Raw genomic sequence first — 16,595 nt, forward strand, 5'->3', positions numbered from 1 at the left:
TTTCATAACAGTTACTCCAAACAAATAGTATTTCAACAGCACCATCTGCTATTGTACACAGTATGGTCAGTGCTTTGAACCGCATTCACCTATAAACGCTGGTCCAACCTCAGCATGGATGTAAATATTTACATCTTCCCTGAAATCAGGAGAGAAAAGAATGGAGTTTCAGCTGTTTCCACCTGAGACAAGTTTGGTCTGTTACTGTCAAAGATACCGGAGTGAGAAATTCTGGCAGAGAAGTCGGAGCATTTTCATCCCATTTCGTCTTACCTTGTACATACACAGAACCTGTGGTGATCTCGTATCCGGTGCTACAAGTGTAATCCCCGCAGTCGTCAGGCTCCACGCCGTGAATGATTAGCTCAGCGATGCTGCCTTTCAGTTTCATCTCATATTTGTCACTGGGCTGAATGACCGTCCCTCCTTTTCTCCACTCAACAGGCGCGTCCGGCTTGGAGATCTCGCAGTGCAGGACAGCCGTTCCCCCTTCTTCGGATTCCACGTTTTTCAGCTCCTCCTTAAACAGCACCGGTAGCACTGCAATGGAGAAGCAGACACAGCAGTGACTCAGGGCTAAGCGACACGCTTGCAACTCCTCCGGCTTGGCAGGTCCCAACTTTCTGAACCACAGCTTGCCCGCTGGGAACGCCACGTCTGCGGCAGGGCTTTTGAGTTCTGCCGCGGCCAAACGCTCATGGAGATCAGCCGCTGACACCGTGATGGGACACCATTGCTGCTTCATCTAGGATCGCTGTGGGTCACAGGCCATCTAAAGGGCTTCATGTGCGCACACCCACAATTTTCAGTGTAACCAGTTAGAGGGACAACAGCACAAATCACAGTGTTTGGACATTTAATTGCTGAAACCACTCATTCTGAGCAGAACACCGGCTGTGACAGCTCAGCACAGGGTCTAAAAGCAAGATCTTGTCGCCTGAGTTAAAAGACACCGTACTCTTAGTATAAACCTAATAAAACTATATAAAAGCCCATTCTAAGCATAGAGAAATACTCCAGTCTCTCTTATTATCAGGTGGCAGGCAAGTTTCCTAAATGCTCTTGTACATACCCTCCATGAGCAGCAGCTGCAGTTTTGTTCCCAACTCTCACAGTGAGATCAAAATCGCAACTGCAGAAATTGAACTGGGTTTAAAAGACACTAGATTCTTTGAAGAACGGATTGTGGATCAAACCCTGTCCTGTTGTAATTCCCAGGCACAGAGCATTAACGATAATGCAGTAATAAGGCTTCCATTTCACCTTTGTGGAGGACAGCCACAGACAAAACTTCTCTGCCCCCAAGCAAGGGTCATCTTCTTACCTTTGACTTGCAACGATGCAGAGGTCTGCTGATCCCCTGAGTCACACGTGTATTCGCCAGCATCCTGAGCCTCAGCACCATAGATAAAGAGCTCAACACATGTCCCCTCTTGCCTGATCTCATACTTGTCACTTGCTTGCAACACCTTATCTCCTTTCCTCCACTCCACAGGAGCATTAGGTTTTGTCAGCTCACAGTGCAGCATGGCCGTGCGGCCTTCCTCCACTTCTTCATTTTTCAGCCAGTGTTTGAAAAGCACAGGCACCGCTTGAAGTGCAAAGAGGAAAAGAAAGTGTAAAACAAAAACAGAAAGTGGAGGAAAGTTTTATTTTTAAGGTACTGCTAAGAACCAAAATGGTAACGGCATTCATGAAGTTCACGTACAATTCTGCTGTATTTTCCTGAAGGACAGCTGCTGGGGGCAGGAATGTCTAGGTCTAAGCCAGGTGGAATTGCTCATACTACATGGGCTCCAGCACCCTTGACAAACTGCGTGGTGTCCACGGACTCGCTCTAGTACCTCAATGTCTTTCTAGTACTGAGGAGCCCCCAAAATGGATACAGTACTCCAGCTGTGGTCTCACAACTGCTGAGCAAAGAGGAAATCATACCTTTAACCTCTAGTCTGGCAGTGGTCTTCCCATCAGCTGTATGGCAGCTATAGTCCCCTGAGTCCTCGCGGTTCAAATCGTAAATGACCAGTGTGTGCACATTCCCCTCCTGCTTGATGCTGCACTTCTTGCTGGAGTGGATTGCAGATGTGCCTTTCTTCCACTCCACCGGGATGTCAGGCTTGGAGACCTCACAGGACAAGTGAGCTGTGCCACCCTCCTGCAGATCCAAGCTGCGGAGCTCCTTTACAAATGTGACGGGAGCAACTGCGGGGAAAAAGCACACAAACAGTGATGCAGCTGCATAATCCAGCATCACTCCCAAAAGCTCTCTGACAGGTGACCATAAGAAATCGTAACATGTCACAGTCAAATTGTCAGATTTTTTTTTTTGTTCCGTTGCTAGAAGAAAGGCCAGGACAAATTTAGATCTCATGCAGGTGCCAGTGCAACTCCAGCGTCACTTCAGTTTGTTCTAACGTCTGCAGGATCAGTCCTGCCACATGGTAACAGTTTCTAGTCTGCAGCACATATATATCACTGGCTGGCTCTCTGGACATCAGAATGGGCCTGATTTAATGACTTAGTAAGCTTTTAAGCCAATGCAGAGTAAAAATATTTAATACATCACTGATTCGATGAAACGTAATGTTTGGAAGAACCTCTGACCACCCAAACAGTATCATGTTGAATTGTTTATACACATACAGCACTGAAAAGCAGTATTAATTTATATCTACGTATCTACATGTCTACATTTAATTTATATCTACATATCTACATTTTGAACCAGATCAGAGAGGAAGAAACAATATAAGCTATTGTTCTGGCCAATCTTTTAAAATCAGGAGCTCAGACATAAATATCTAACTCTTGCCTCAGTTAAGTTATCTGAATCTCACACAAGATTTCCAGAGGCCCTTCCTCCCACGTACACCTCTCCAGTAACTCAAGCAGTATTGGCAGGGCTTACCAGTACCTCCTAAACCCTTCTTTCTAGGGGATTGCTCACCTTTGACCGTTAGCTGTGCCCCCGAGGTATGCTGCCCGACTTTGAAACTGATGGGCCCGCAGTCTTCTAGTGTCACCTTCCTCAGGATCAAAGTGTGACACTTCCCTTGAACTCTGATCTCATTCATTTCATTAGACTGCAGGGGAACATCCCCCAGGAACCACTGGGCATCCTGAGTTGTCTCCCGGGACAGCTTGCATTCAAAGACTGCATCTTCTCCTTCATATGAAGCGACGTCCTTCAGTGTCTCCACTATGGTTGCTGCTGGTTCTTTACGGAAAGGTCAAAAGAGTTTGATAAATACTTTCAAATGATGTCTCCTATTTTCCTGGATTAAACATTTTGTTATGCTCATTCTTGACAATACTGCATTATCTGAAAGAACTTATGTCCACAAAGCACTAAACACTATATCTATGTGCATGCATAATTTGTGATGTTGCATACTTACAGATGCATAATGTGTGTGCCTATACACACATTAGGCACATACACATTACATGTGAGAGTCTATAAAGTATGCATGCTATATTGTATTGTGTGTACACAGGAGAAATATCTAATACACAACATTGAAAGGCAATATATATATTGTGGAAACGTTGCCAACAGCTTGTAGTGGGTGATATTAATATTAAACCACAGAATCATTGACTTAAGGCCCGGTTCCGACGTCTCTGAAATCACTCTGATCTCTTTGAAATCCCCATCGTTCTGTTTGGGCACAGGACATACTCTAGGTGTCAAATTACTTAATCGTGTGCCACTCCCATGGAAACAAACTCTGTTCAGCCCTTCCCTGCTTGAAGTCCCACCTTTCACAAGCACAGCCGCCGTGGTTTGCTGGTCCCCTGTGTCGCACAGGTACTCTCCAGCATCAGCTTTGCTCAAGTTGCGAATTGTCAGCTCAGCCACAGAACCATCTTGGCACATTTTGTATTTGTCACTTGGCCACAGCACTGTCCCAGCCTTCTTCCACTGCACAGTGGCATTTGCTTTTGAGATTTCACAGCTCAGAGTGATAGTACCTCCTTCTTCTGCTTGCTGGTTCTGCAGGGGTTGCGTAAAGATCACCGGCAAAGCTAAACCAAGATAATCAGAGGAAGATGTTTAAGTTTCATTGCTGACTCTATCTCACCAATTCACTCATGTGAACTTGATCCTGCTTCACAGTTGTAATCTGATTTGCTCTTTTCCCTCTATGCTTCTGAATATATGAATCTTTTTTCGGGACATATTGATAACATGTGACCATACCAAGTGAATCAATTCTGTACCATCTTTAGTATCAGTAAGCAGAAAGGCTGCTAAAGCCCTAAGTGGTACATGTAGTAAAACTGTAGCACCATTCCAAATCTCAGTTACAAGGTCTTTAAAACCCAAACAAGCAATGATAGAAAGTGCTGGATTTCCAGGAGTACTAAGCACTTCGTGCTCCCCACTGATCTCTGGGCACTGCACACCCCGAGCATCTCTGGAAATGAGTTCCATTTTATGCAGGAGCTGTCACTGGTATGGATTCTTAAGCATCCAAGTGCCTGAAATCCTCATCACAGAACGGGACCAGTCTCTCTGCCACTCTGTCCTTGAAACGTACATTATGGAACGTTTAAACTAACACAGAGCTACCAAAAAGGTGAAGTGAAAGCCTTTTGTCACCTTTCACCACCAAGGATGCCATAGTTTGCTCATCGCCAGAATCACAGACGTAGTCCCCAGCATCCTTCAGCTGTAGCTCGTGGATGAGTAGCCCTACAACAGAGCCCATCTGCTTCATCTCGTATTTGTTGCTGGCTTGGAGCAAGACCGACCCTTTTTTCCATCTCACTGGTGCATCATGTTTTGAGAGTTCAGCATGAAGGGTCACCGTAGAGCCTTCCTTGGCTTCCTGGTTTTGGAGCTTTTTTACAAAGACTGCTGGAATGGCTGGGACCACACACAGAGACACAAAAGGACAGATACGCTCAGTACAGCTGCTTACAGGACAAATATTCAGGCACTGCTAGATCCTGGAGCTAGTGTGAGAGCAGGCAGGTACAAGCCCTTCACGAGAGAGACCTCATGGGATATTTTAAAAGACAGCATTTCACATTAATTTCATGGCCCCTATTTACATTAGTCGATCTTTTATCTCAGGAAAAGCTACGTTAACGTTGTATTTGGATCGGGGTAGATTTTTAAAAGCAGACAAACTGACACGTTACACCTGTTTTTAGGAGCCTAGACACTGAAAGTACTTTGGTGGCTCACTTCTCAGCTGCAGCTGAGTGCCCTGGTAAGTTTGAGCACTTGGACTCTGGAGCACCATTTGCCCAGGCGGGACTGCAGCTCAAAGGACAGAGGTGGTTAAGGATCAAAATTGTCTGTCTGGTCACTCAGACAGAAGCCCCTGGGGTCTAGAACTGTGCAAGCAGTTATTACACCTGCATCTCTCCATGTTCATTGCTGAAGACACTTACTAGAGGATTTAAAATAACTTCTGAAAGCAAAAAGACTGCATCCTCAGCTGCTGTATGCCAGCAAAGTTCATCGGAAGTCAAGGACAGTAGATAACATCCACACGCTAGTACTAAGTTATGAAAGTGGAATAAGTCTTTCTTAAAAACAAAACAAAACAGCTTACCTTTAACAGTTAAAGTGGCTGCTGTTTGCTGGTTTCCATTATCACAGATGTATTTGCCCGAGTCTTCTGGTTTTAAATGATAAATTTTTAAAGTATGGATTGTTCCCTCTTGCCTAATTTCATACTTGGAGCCTGGGGAAATCACTTGGGAGCCCTTCTTCCATTCCACCGCGACATTAGGCTGGGAGACCTCACAGCGAAGGATGGCCGATTCTTCTTCCTGCAATTCTGTGTCCTGTAATTTCTCCTTAAAGACTGGAGGTGGCACTGAAATTACAAACACAGCAGAGGTGAATTTACAGTCACCCATATCTTGCTTCCCTACAGTTGCAACTTACAGTTGAACAGTTAAGTATTAAAAAAAAGCTTTAACTTCTGTGTAAGATACTGGGGTGGTTAAAACAAGTGAACGGATTTTGAATGAAAGCCATTGGCAGAAGTTTCTAGAAGTTAAGGAAATACTAATAAAAAATTTTGCACATATTTTGTCTAGTTCAGATGGCATGGGGACTTTGACCAGGCAAGCAGTTTCGAAAAGGGAAGGAGAAGGACGTTTGAGAATTTCTTCTGCCTCCATATCACTCTGGAGCTCAAGCACGAGCACCCGACTACGGTGAGTTAGCAAGGAGTGAACGATGGACAGGTTGGGCCTTGTACTGCCAGCACGCGCAAAATCAAATTGCTGCCTATTCTCTCCAGTCCTGTTCCTCTCTCTTACCTTTTACTGTGAGCATTGCTGTAGATGTGTGTGGTCCCACTCGGAAAGCAACAGCCCCAATGTCCTGCTCAGTCACCTTCCTTAACGTCAGGGTGTGAATCTTCCCCTTTTCCACGGAGATTTCATTCATTTCATTGTTTTGCAGAGCAACATCCTGCAGCTTCCATTCAACGTCCCTTGCGTTCTCATGAGAAACTTGGCACTGAAAAGTCACGTCGTCCCCCTCAAACACCACCATGTCCTTTAGGCCACTCACAATGGTCACGTCAGGCTCTGCAAAAAGTCCAGGGTTCAGTAGTCAAGCCACGAAAGCCAAAATGTGGACCAAATCATAGAATTATAAAATAACATAGGCTGGAAGGGACCTCTGGAGGTCACCTGATCCAACCACTGCTCAAAGCAGGGCCAACTTAGAGGAGGTTGCTCAGGGCCTCGACCAGCAGAGTTTTAAGTATCTCCAAGGATGGAGAGATCACAGCTTCTCAAATTACATATTTTGAACTCTGATGTGTGACCACTTTCAGCCAGGGGCTTCAGTGACAGCCAATATCTTTCAGGATCACTCTTTCTTTCTCTCTCTCAGAAATATGCTCCATATTTATTTTTTTAATTACTTATTGTAATCCTGTATCCTGTAATTGGGCGAATAGAGATTGAATACCAGCTTCCAAGTTCAGGATCTGGAAATCTGCTGTGTTTGCACTTCAGATTATGTTAAACACATTCAAAACTGATCCCCACCACTGCCTGTTTTCAAACAGAACTGCATATACTCTGTGCTGCTGCTCCAGTCTGCCTGGGTATCAGGGAGGCACCGTGCCCTCAGCAGGGCCAACAGGGTCAGCGAGAGCAACGGGCTTTTGCATTTCAGTTTGCGTCCTGCTTCTATCACAGCTGGGCACTTGCAGATCTGTGCAAAGATCGCACAGCCTGCAACGAGGCAGAAGCTACACCCTGAATCTCGTGGGCAATACTGAAGGGGAAGAAACACAGTCCTCACTTGAGCAAATACAATACAGATTTATACAACGGAGGTCACCCTACGTGTGAAAAGGGGTGCAGTTGGGCATAGTATATAGAGCATCCATAATATATAGAGCAGCCTATAGAGTGGCTAGAAGTGATTGTTCCACATTAGTGACCCAGTCTGAAAGACAGCTCTGTCTGTAACGAATTAGGGCCAGATGCAGTTGGCAGGTGACTGGAAGCTGGGGACGACCCATCTGATCACTCACATGATGTCGAGCAAACGTTCAAAGCCACATGAGCAGAAACTTACAGCTGCCTCATCCTCTCCGGGCCCCCAAGCAAACCAGTGCATTTATTCACTGATCATAATAAGATTTTGTATGGCTTCATGATACCCCTCCTGTACTCTGTGTGCATTTATTACAACAGTAACATGTTGCAAAATCTTAGCACGTTGAACTGAAAATCCCCTTGCCCCAGTAAACGGCTCTTGCCTTTCACAGTCAGCTTTGCAGAGGTTGTCTCATCCCCAGCCTTGCAGGAATACTCTCCGACGTCGCTAGGCTCCAAGTGGTGGATACGCAGTTCGCGGAGGGTGCCGTCCTGCCACATTTCATACTTGGAACTTGGGCGAAGCACGACTCCATCTTTGCTCCACTCCACCGCTGCTTTGCCTACGGTGATCTCACAGCGCAGCCTGGCCGTTCCTCCCATTTCCACTTGCTCGCTCTTCAGCTGTTGCTTCAGCCGAGGTTTGATGGCTGCAAAGTTGAGAGCAATTAATGCACAACCCATTAGCTTGAATGTACGAATGTGGCTTCTGCCCAGCTCAGCACAAGGAACCTGGGCTCTGAAGCTGCAGAACAAATTTGCATTTGGTGATTACGTGATAATGACAAAAAAAAATTTTTTTATTCTGTATATCTAGAAAAGGAGCGGATCAGACAGCTCCTCAGATGTGTTCACTTCTCAAAGGCAAGGGCATCCACCTTGTAACAGTACCTTTCACACAACTTATCTTGATCCTGAAAATTCTCAAATGGATTAATCACAGAATCACAGAATGGTTGAGGTTGGAAGGGACCTCTGGAGATCATCGAGTCCAACCCCCCTGCTCAAGCAGGGTCACCTAGAGCATGTTGCACAGGATCGCGTCCAGGCGGCTTTTGAATATCTCCAGAGAAGATCATCAAGATCATGTCTAAGCAGAATCTGGTACTTGATGACTAAAACGAATTTAGACTAAAACTAGTCTAAATCTGTTGATGTTATGGAGATACTCCTCACTTCCAACACTATAAACAATGTAAGCAAATGCTTTATTTCGCTGCTGTCTTTCCAAGACCCTAGACTGTCAACAGTAAGTCCTTCCAGCGCATGGACAAATAAATGCACCGCGCTCATTCAAACCAGGCTCAGACAACAGCTTGTCATCAACAAAAGCGAGAAGGGAATATCCATCCCATGTGCATGAGCAGTTGAGAAAAGGGGAATTTCAGTGCTTGTGGTTCTCCTATCTAGCTCCTGTTGCGATATATCTAAAGCAAGCACAGGACTCCTAGGTGAGCCAGCAGCTGCTTTCCTGGCTCAGATTCAGCCACCAGGAGTTTGAAAAGCTGTGGCTCAGATCGAAAACACAAGTTCCAGCCAACAAATGAGACAGTCACAAACCTTTCACAGACCATGATTAGCAACACACATTATTCCTGGTTTGTTTAAATGCACGATGTTTTCAGGATTTTCATGAGAGGACAATGAAAAACAGAAAGCAATACAAAACAACACACTTTTGTAACTGGCCTATGATTAATTATTGATCCAGCTGAACCAGTAATTAATGCAAAGCGCCAAAAATAAAGATCTATTAGAATTTCAAAATCCCCATGATGCAAAGTTTCTTGCTTTTATTAATAGTAGAGGAATGAGCCTAGATACTGTGCCTTATAGACTTAAATAGACATTCTCTGAATCCCTTCCAATAAAATTCATTTCTCCATCTTCTGATTTATCACTGAGCACCTGCTTGGCTCTTTATCTTACTTTTGGAAGGACTTAACAGAATATCAACCACACAATTTCACAAAACCCTTCTAGCCTCTGCTCCATTTTGGTGCAATGCTAACCATTCACTCTGAGGACTGCTGTGCTCTGCTGGTCTCCTGTATCACACGTATAATCGGAGGCATCTTCTGGTTCTACATTGTGGATCACGAGTTCCGCTATGCGACCGTTTAAACTAATGTCATATTTGGCACATGGGAAGAGCTCCATGGTGCCTTTCCTCCACTCCACAGTTGCCTTATCCTTTGTCAGCTCACACTGGAATTTCACTGCAGCTCCTTCTTCCACATCCTTGTCCTTGAGCTCCTTTTTGAAAAGGACTGGCAAGGCTAAAAGAAGGGGAAAAAAAGAAAAAACAGGAGCCTGAGTCATGTCCTGCTTACCATGTCTAGACTGACTTTCAGGGGAACAAAGTTACCGTGATTTTCAAGCGCTACATTCCCAGGCAGGATCCACGTTTTCTAGTTTGCCTGGAGCTGGTAACAGATCTTGCTGCACCAGAAGCAGACATCTGCACCTAAAAAGTTTCTTTCCTGTATTCCTTGGGTCAAATCCTTTCCAGGGCTGAATTATTTGAATGAACTTATCCTTTGGTTGATCTCAAAGATCTCAAAAGAAAAAAAAATACAGAAAACTCCACGGACAGCCTTGAGAAATCAGAAAGGTAGTTAGGAGTCTCTTTCCAGGATTTGGAAGAAAATCCTTTTTTAAATACATAAGTCACATGTCACGTGAAATGTCCAGACATTATGCTAAAGCCTTGTTCTTCCTTTAATCTCTCCCAAGCTGTAAGGCTAAAAAGTGTTTCTTCTTATAACCCAACACACCAATGCAGCACTGGAATAACAAAGTATCTTCCTCTTCCATTCTCGTTTAAAAAAAAAACAAACAAAAAACAACTGGGTGCATCAGATGCAAAGGGAAGTATTTATGGGCAAAATATTATGCACTTCAAAATAATCATATTCAAGCTGTTGCTTTGTGTGGGATGATATCTACTGCTTTATGAATCAGCTCACACCACCTACCTTTCACATTTAAAGATGCCTTTGTTTCCTGATCCCCACTATCACAGCTGTATTCTCCTGTATCTTCTAATTTGAGATTATGTATTAAGAGCTCTACCAAGCACTCCCTCTGCCTCATTTCATATTTCTGGCTGGGCTGCAGCTCCACTCCTCCTTTCTTCCATTCCACTGCGGCACTGGGTTTTGACAGCTCACAACAGAACGTAGCTGTACTTCCTTCCTCAGTTTCCTTATTTTGAAGGGGTTGTTTAAATGTGACAGGCAGGGCTGCAAAATGTGAGAGGTAAATGTTTTAACAGTGCTTTACTCCTGAACGGACCCAATCCTACCATCGTTCTTCAGAAACGGTCTGTTCTCCTGATTCCACAATCCTTGGGCTGCAGCTCTCTTTCTTGGTAGCATCCTTCTTGAATCATTAGGTGAAACAAGAGGCGAGGACAGATTGTGAAATTAGGGACACAGTTGGTCTCACAAAGTGGTCCACCGAATGGTCTCCACGCCAGTGTCTCCACGCCAGCTAGGGATGGTTTAGTCAAAGAACACGGGGACACAGCGGGATGCTCTTTCTCTTACATGGACCCTTGTTCTTCCTTAATAAACATCTGTGAGTTTGCAATATTTGGCTGACAGACTTGATCCCCAAATAAAACTTCTGCCAACATCTAAAAGACCAAGTCAGCACTCAAGAACAGGAATAGATAGCACAGTAAGATGAAAATAAGACAACAAATGGAAGAGGAAGGGGAAATTCAGACTTCAGAAAAGATCTTGCTCAATTTGGAAGAAAGGGCTGAGGAAAACCCATGAGGACACAGCTGTTTACACTCAAAGTTCATACGTGAGGCTCAAAGCCTCAAGTAATAATACTGCGCATTCAGAACATGTTACAGAAATTCTTTAGCCACAGCTCTGCCCAGTCGTTGCATCCCTTAGGCCTACCAAAGCCATGAACAACCATTCCCCAAATTCCCATATGCAGCCAAACTCCCTGCACTCAGAGGGCATAAGGATTCATTATATTTTGACATCCTGGCAAGGTTTAATTGCTTTGATGCTGATTAATCATTCCAGATACTATAAGCAGAACCCTTCTACCCTGACCATGTGTCAGGCTCAAGTCGAATATGTATGCTGCTATCGAAGATCAGCAACAAAGCAAATAAAGAGCAGTAGGGATCATTGAGAGACGCTCCTTTCACTCCGTGTTTACTGAGTCAAGGGTCAGCACTCTGCCTACCATGCACAGTGACTGCAGCCGTTGTCTGCTGATGTCCAGAGTCACAGGTGTACTTTCCTGAATCTTTCAGTTCTAAGTCATGAATGACCAGCTCCGTAGTGGAGCCCTGCTGCTTCATCTCGTATTTCAAACCAGGGTAGAGAATAATATCTCCTTTCCTCCACTCCACTAGAGCATTGGGTTTGGTAAGCTCACACTTCAGTGTTACTGTACCACCTTCTTCTGTATTGGCATCTTGAAGCTCTTGTTTAAAAAGTGCCGGCAGGGCTATAAAATAGAAACATAACTTGCAACATACTGCAAATTGGTTTTGGGAAAGAAAAAATAGAAAGAAATTGCAAACACCAAAATAGCTTTTTGCAGATGGATCTAAACATCAAAGCTCTAAATCCAAACTACAAGGTTATTTTCCCTGAGAGGTAATAGGAATATCTGCAGAACAAAGTTGTTGATTTCAAGAAGTCACATTGGCCAGCAAGTATGTACAGGCTTCATCTAATCTAAGACCTAAAGGCAGCAGAAGATTTTGCCAACTATAAAAGTAATTGACGTGTCCTGATCACTGAAGAGGTCTTCTACAGATCTGCAGGAGGGCGCAGAAGAATATAGCACAGCATTTTCCAGTATACACAGCCTGGAGATCATCAAAGACAAGGAATACTATTTCAAATAAATGGAACTTCAGTTAATAAGGCTGGACAAACAGAGATAGAAAACAGAACACCTGACAGGAGAGGACAGACTTTTCTAGTCAGGAAAGAGGAGATAATTTTTACCCTGGACTGTTAACACAGCTGTAGACTGGTGCTCTCCACACACACAGGTGTAGTCTCCTGCATCCTTCTCAGCTATTTCACGAATCATCAGCTCTGTCTTGGTCCCTTCCTGCCTCATTTTGTATTTCTCACTTGCTTTGAGGATCCGCTGGTCTTTCCTCCACTCCACAGGAGCAGCTTTGGTAAGCTCACAGTGCAGAACAACATCTTCACCTTCTTTTGCTTCCTTGTTCATTAGCTCGTCCTTAAAAAGTGGTGGCAGGGCTAAAGGATGCAACACGGACAAGTGGTCATCAGAAAAGCAGAATTCAAATCCCAATTTCTTTTTGGTACTTGGGATTATTTCCCCTTATGCCTCCCTTTTTCACCCTATTCTAAACTTGCTTAGCAATAGCCAAGTTCAGAAACTCTGAAAGGATCCTTCTTCAAGCGTGATGCGAGCATGGTTTCACTTACCATCAACAATTAATTCCCTGACTGTCTGCTGCTTTTCATAGGGAAAAAGCAATACAGAGATACACAGTTCTACTGGATACAGTAGCATTTTACTTACATAGGTATGATTTTACTTAGATAGGTATGATTTCCAGGAGGCTGGTAGAGCAATTTTGTTTGTTTGACTGAAAACTATATACATGAAAGCATCCAGAGTTCAAAAGAAACCTATTTCTATTTTGAGATTGAAGTCTGAAGGGCCATAACATGCAACGGGAGAATTTCAGGTTCTCACTTTCCCATTTTGGAAATCTGAGCCGAAGGAAGAACAAACTACAGGAACATTAACCTCAAAGAAACTAATTCTTAACATCTAAGCCACAAACCTGCCTTGTGCACAGCTAATATTAATGGGGAGGGAGTGCAAACACAGACCACTTCTCAGACAGGTCAGAAAAAAAGCATGTTTCAGGAAAGCCCAGGAGAGAGTTAGAAGTTGCTGGAAAAAGCTGGTGGGGACAGAACTGGGTCCCTTTGACCACAGTTCCTCAAAGCCAAGGAAGGTTCCTGCACTAAAACACATGCCCATTAATGAGAGGAGAGCAGAACATCAGGTAATGAGATTATTAACATAAAACAAGGATTTATTTCTGATTTGGTTTATTGGGAGCTGGTAGAATAAAGAGTGTAACTGCTGAAAACCTGTCTTTTTTTTTTTTTAATTCCTAACTGTCAAGGTAGTTTCTACTTTGCTGGTCCCCACATAGAGGTTTAGTCCCCCACATCCTTCAAACCTAGGTTATGAAATAGCATAAAGTGCTCTGAAATAGCACCTCTTATCACATTTTGCATTTATGATTTTAAAAATCTGGTGCCCTTTCTGCCAGTCCCCAGGAACAGCCATGGCCAGGTCACAGAGCAGAGTGACCTCTCCTCCCTCTTGGGCTTCCCCATCCCTCACTACTTGTTTGAACAGTGAGGAAGTGAAACAAAGGAGATGAGGGGGAAACAAGCTAGAAAATGTAAGTGCCCAAGAACAGGAAGCTTGAGAAGAAAAGAAAAAAACCCATCTCATTTCCTCCTTTTGGGGGGAGAGGGATTAATAATGCCCCCGAATTTGTGTTGAGCAAATCTTTTTCAGAAAGAAATGAGCTATGCATAGAACAAGAGAAGACAAAGGGAAAAAGCAAAGGCAGGTTACTGATCCAGGGCTGAAAGAGCTGAATTTCAGAGTGATATCTATCCATAGAGCTAGTTATTAATTTAATAGTGCCTTTTTACCATGGACTGTTAAGGTTGCTGTTGTCTTCCGGTCACCACAAACACAGGTGTAATCTCCAGCGTCTTTGACTTCTAGGTCATGAATGACCAGCTCTGCAGTAGTGCCAAGTTGTCTCATTTGATATTTGTCACTTGCTTTGAGCACTTTGGACCCTATTTTCCACTGCACGGGAGCTGCTTTGCTTAGTTCACAACACAGAGAAACTGATGCTCCTTCTGTAACTTCTTCATTTTTCAATTCTTCCTTGAAAAGCGCCGGCAGGGCTGGGAATGGAAAGTCAATACACAGCATATTTAAACTAAGACCTCTGCAGTTTGCAGTTGGCATCAAGAACCCTTTTAATTTATGTTTAAATCTTGCCAAGTCAGGGACTTTAGTCTAGCCATTCAGGTTGAGGTTATCACTACGATGATCTGGAAAACTGAACCCAGCAGTAACAGCAGGAAAAGAAGAACTGTGCTGAAAGAAGAACTGTGTCAAAATACAAGTGGCTGGATGGATTCAAGATGTAACCTAGAGAATGTATCTCAGGGCCACCCTCCATGGGGGCAGGATATCTCAGCTGGTCGAACACCAGCATTCCTAGGCACTATTCCTTTAAATTTACAGCATAGCAGCTTGTCCGCATGGAGAAACAGCCATTTCCTCTACTCCCTTTGCAGGGATATCAGACCAAATTAAGATGGCAGAACAAGAAGTTCTCCTTTCCTGCACACACGAATTCCTAGGAAAAAGTCTAAAGCTGGTAGCTGAATGATTTACACAGTACTAGTATCCTTCAGAGAAGCAAATTAAAATAAACACACATCTGCAAGGTGAATTTACCATTCACTGTCAGAGAAGCAGTGGTGCATTGGTTCCCACACACACACGTGTAGTCTCCCGCATCCTGCAGATCTAGCTCACGAATTTCGAGCTCAGCAACGGCATCATCCTGTCGCATGATGTATTTTTCACTTGCTCTGAGTATTTTGTTCCCTTTCTTCCATGACACAGATGCAGCCTTGGTCAGCTCGCAGTGCAGAGTTGCTGTTTGGCATTCTATGGCCTCCAGGTTCTTCAGTTCTTCTTTGAATATTGCAGGCAGGGCTGAAGGTCACAGAACGGACAAAGACATTAAAAACGACAAAATCCACACAGCTGATGGTAGGGAGAGGGAGAAGTTTGCTAAGGTACAGAAGCAGAGAACACTTTACGGTGGGAACACATAATTTTTTTTCCGCATAATTCTAGGACATTAAACAAACCAATAGACAAAGAAGAAAATCAGCCTGGATGCAACCAGATCTTAGAGACAGCTTACAAGTTAAATGAAACAAATTCAGCCACAGGTGAACACACAACAAATAGCAGATGAGCTGGTAGAGAAATACACGGTGTTGACAATACAGATAGATGTATATGGTTTTTACCATGCACTGTCAAGGCAGCTGTTGTCTCCTGTTCTCCACACACGCAAGTGTATTCTCCAGCATCCTTCAATTCTACATCATGGATAAGCAGCTTTGTGACCGTGCCCTCCTGTCTCATTTTGTATTTGTCGCTGACTTTAAGCAAACTGCTCCCCTTTCTCCACTCTACTTGAGCGACTTTGGTCAGCTCACAGCGCAGAGTGGCTGTTTGACCTTCTGTTACTTCCTCGTCCTTCAGGCTTTCCTTGATGCCTGCAGGCAGAGCTGAGGATGTAATGGACAGAGTGTTAAAATGGAGCAGCAAACACAACCTCCAGGTGAAGGGCAGGGGTGGGGGAAGGAAAAGCTAGAGGAAGAGTGGCGAGCTGCCTTAGGGCCTGATCTTGCATGTACTTCACAAGAGGATCAGGTCCTAAATATATGTATTGCATTAGGAGTTGGGGTGCAGGTCTTTCCAAATAAACCATAAAATGTGAATTAATTCTCATGACCATGACATGTAAAGTCAGACTCAGAGAAACTATGCAGAGATGACAACGGACACAGGCAACAAAACAAATCCAACCCATAAGCCTGATAATTAGGACATCTACATGATAATGGTTATTACCGTATACTGCTAAGGAAGCTGTGCACTGCTTGTCCCCACACACGCAAGTATAATCACCAGCATCATTCTCATTTAGATTATGGATCACCAGTTCTGCAGTGGCATCCTTCTGCCTCATTTTGTATTTCTCACTAGGTTTGAGTAACGTACATCCCTTTTTCCACTCCACTGAAGCCGTTTTGGTCAACTCACAGCGCAGAGTGACTACTCCACCCTCAGTAGCTTCTTCATTTCTTAATTCTTCTTTGAAGAGAGCAGGAAGGGCTAAGAACAAAGCAAACATTTTCATGACATGCTGTACTTGGTCACCAAAACAAAAAGAATAAACAGCAGGAATGGGAGGAAGTCTTCATGTATAGACAAAGCTCTAATTTCCTCAGTATAATTCAGTCTGAGAAAATAACATAGCCGGTTACACCATGGTCAGGAAGAAAAGCTAAAGAAAAAATATATAAGGTTTTGCCTTATGTGCTAAGGATACCTACAGAACTAGCCCA

General features: G+C 43.9%; 1 protein-coding gene across 1 annotated transcript in view; it reads right to left on the reverse strand.

The window, feature by feature from the left end:
- The window catches only part of LOC136991352 (obscurin-like), a 147,040-nt gene that overhangs the window by 67,905 nt on the left and 62,540 nt on the right, over positions 1–16,595 (reverse strand). Inside the window, 16 exon segments of the mRNA XM_067292219.1 lie at positions 274–540; positions 1,325–1,591; positions 1,936–2,202; positions 2,948–3,217; positions 3,763–4,029; positions 5,571–5,837; positions 6,289–6,561; positions 7,752–8,018; positions 9,381–9,647; positions 10,347–10,613; positions 11,584–11,850; positions 12,360–12,623; positions 14,076–14,339; positions 14,902–15,165; positions 15,489–15,752; positions 16,099–16,362. Coding sequence (XP_067148320.1) covers positions 274–540; positions 1,325–1,591; positions 1,936–2,202; positions 2,948–3,217; positions 3,763–4,029; positions 5,571–5,837; positions 6,289–6,561; positions 7,752–8,018; positions 9,381–9,647; positions 10,347–10,613; positions 11,584–11,850; positions 12,360–12,623; positions 14,076–14,339; positions 14,902–15,165; positions 15,489–15,752; positions 16,099–16,362 — 4,266 coding nt within the window.

Source organism: Apteryx mantelli, chromosome 2, assembly GCF_036417845.1.
Source record: "Apteryx mantelli isolate bAptMan1 chromosome 2, bAptMan1.hap1, whole genome shotgun sequence".
Taxonomy (NCBI): Eukaryota; Metazoa; Chordata; class Aves; order Apterygiformes; family Apterygidae; genus Apteryx; species Apteryx mantelli.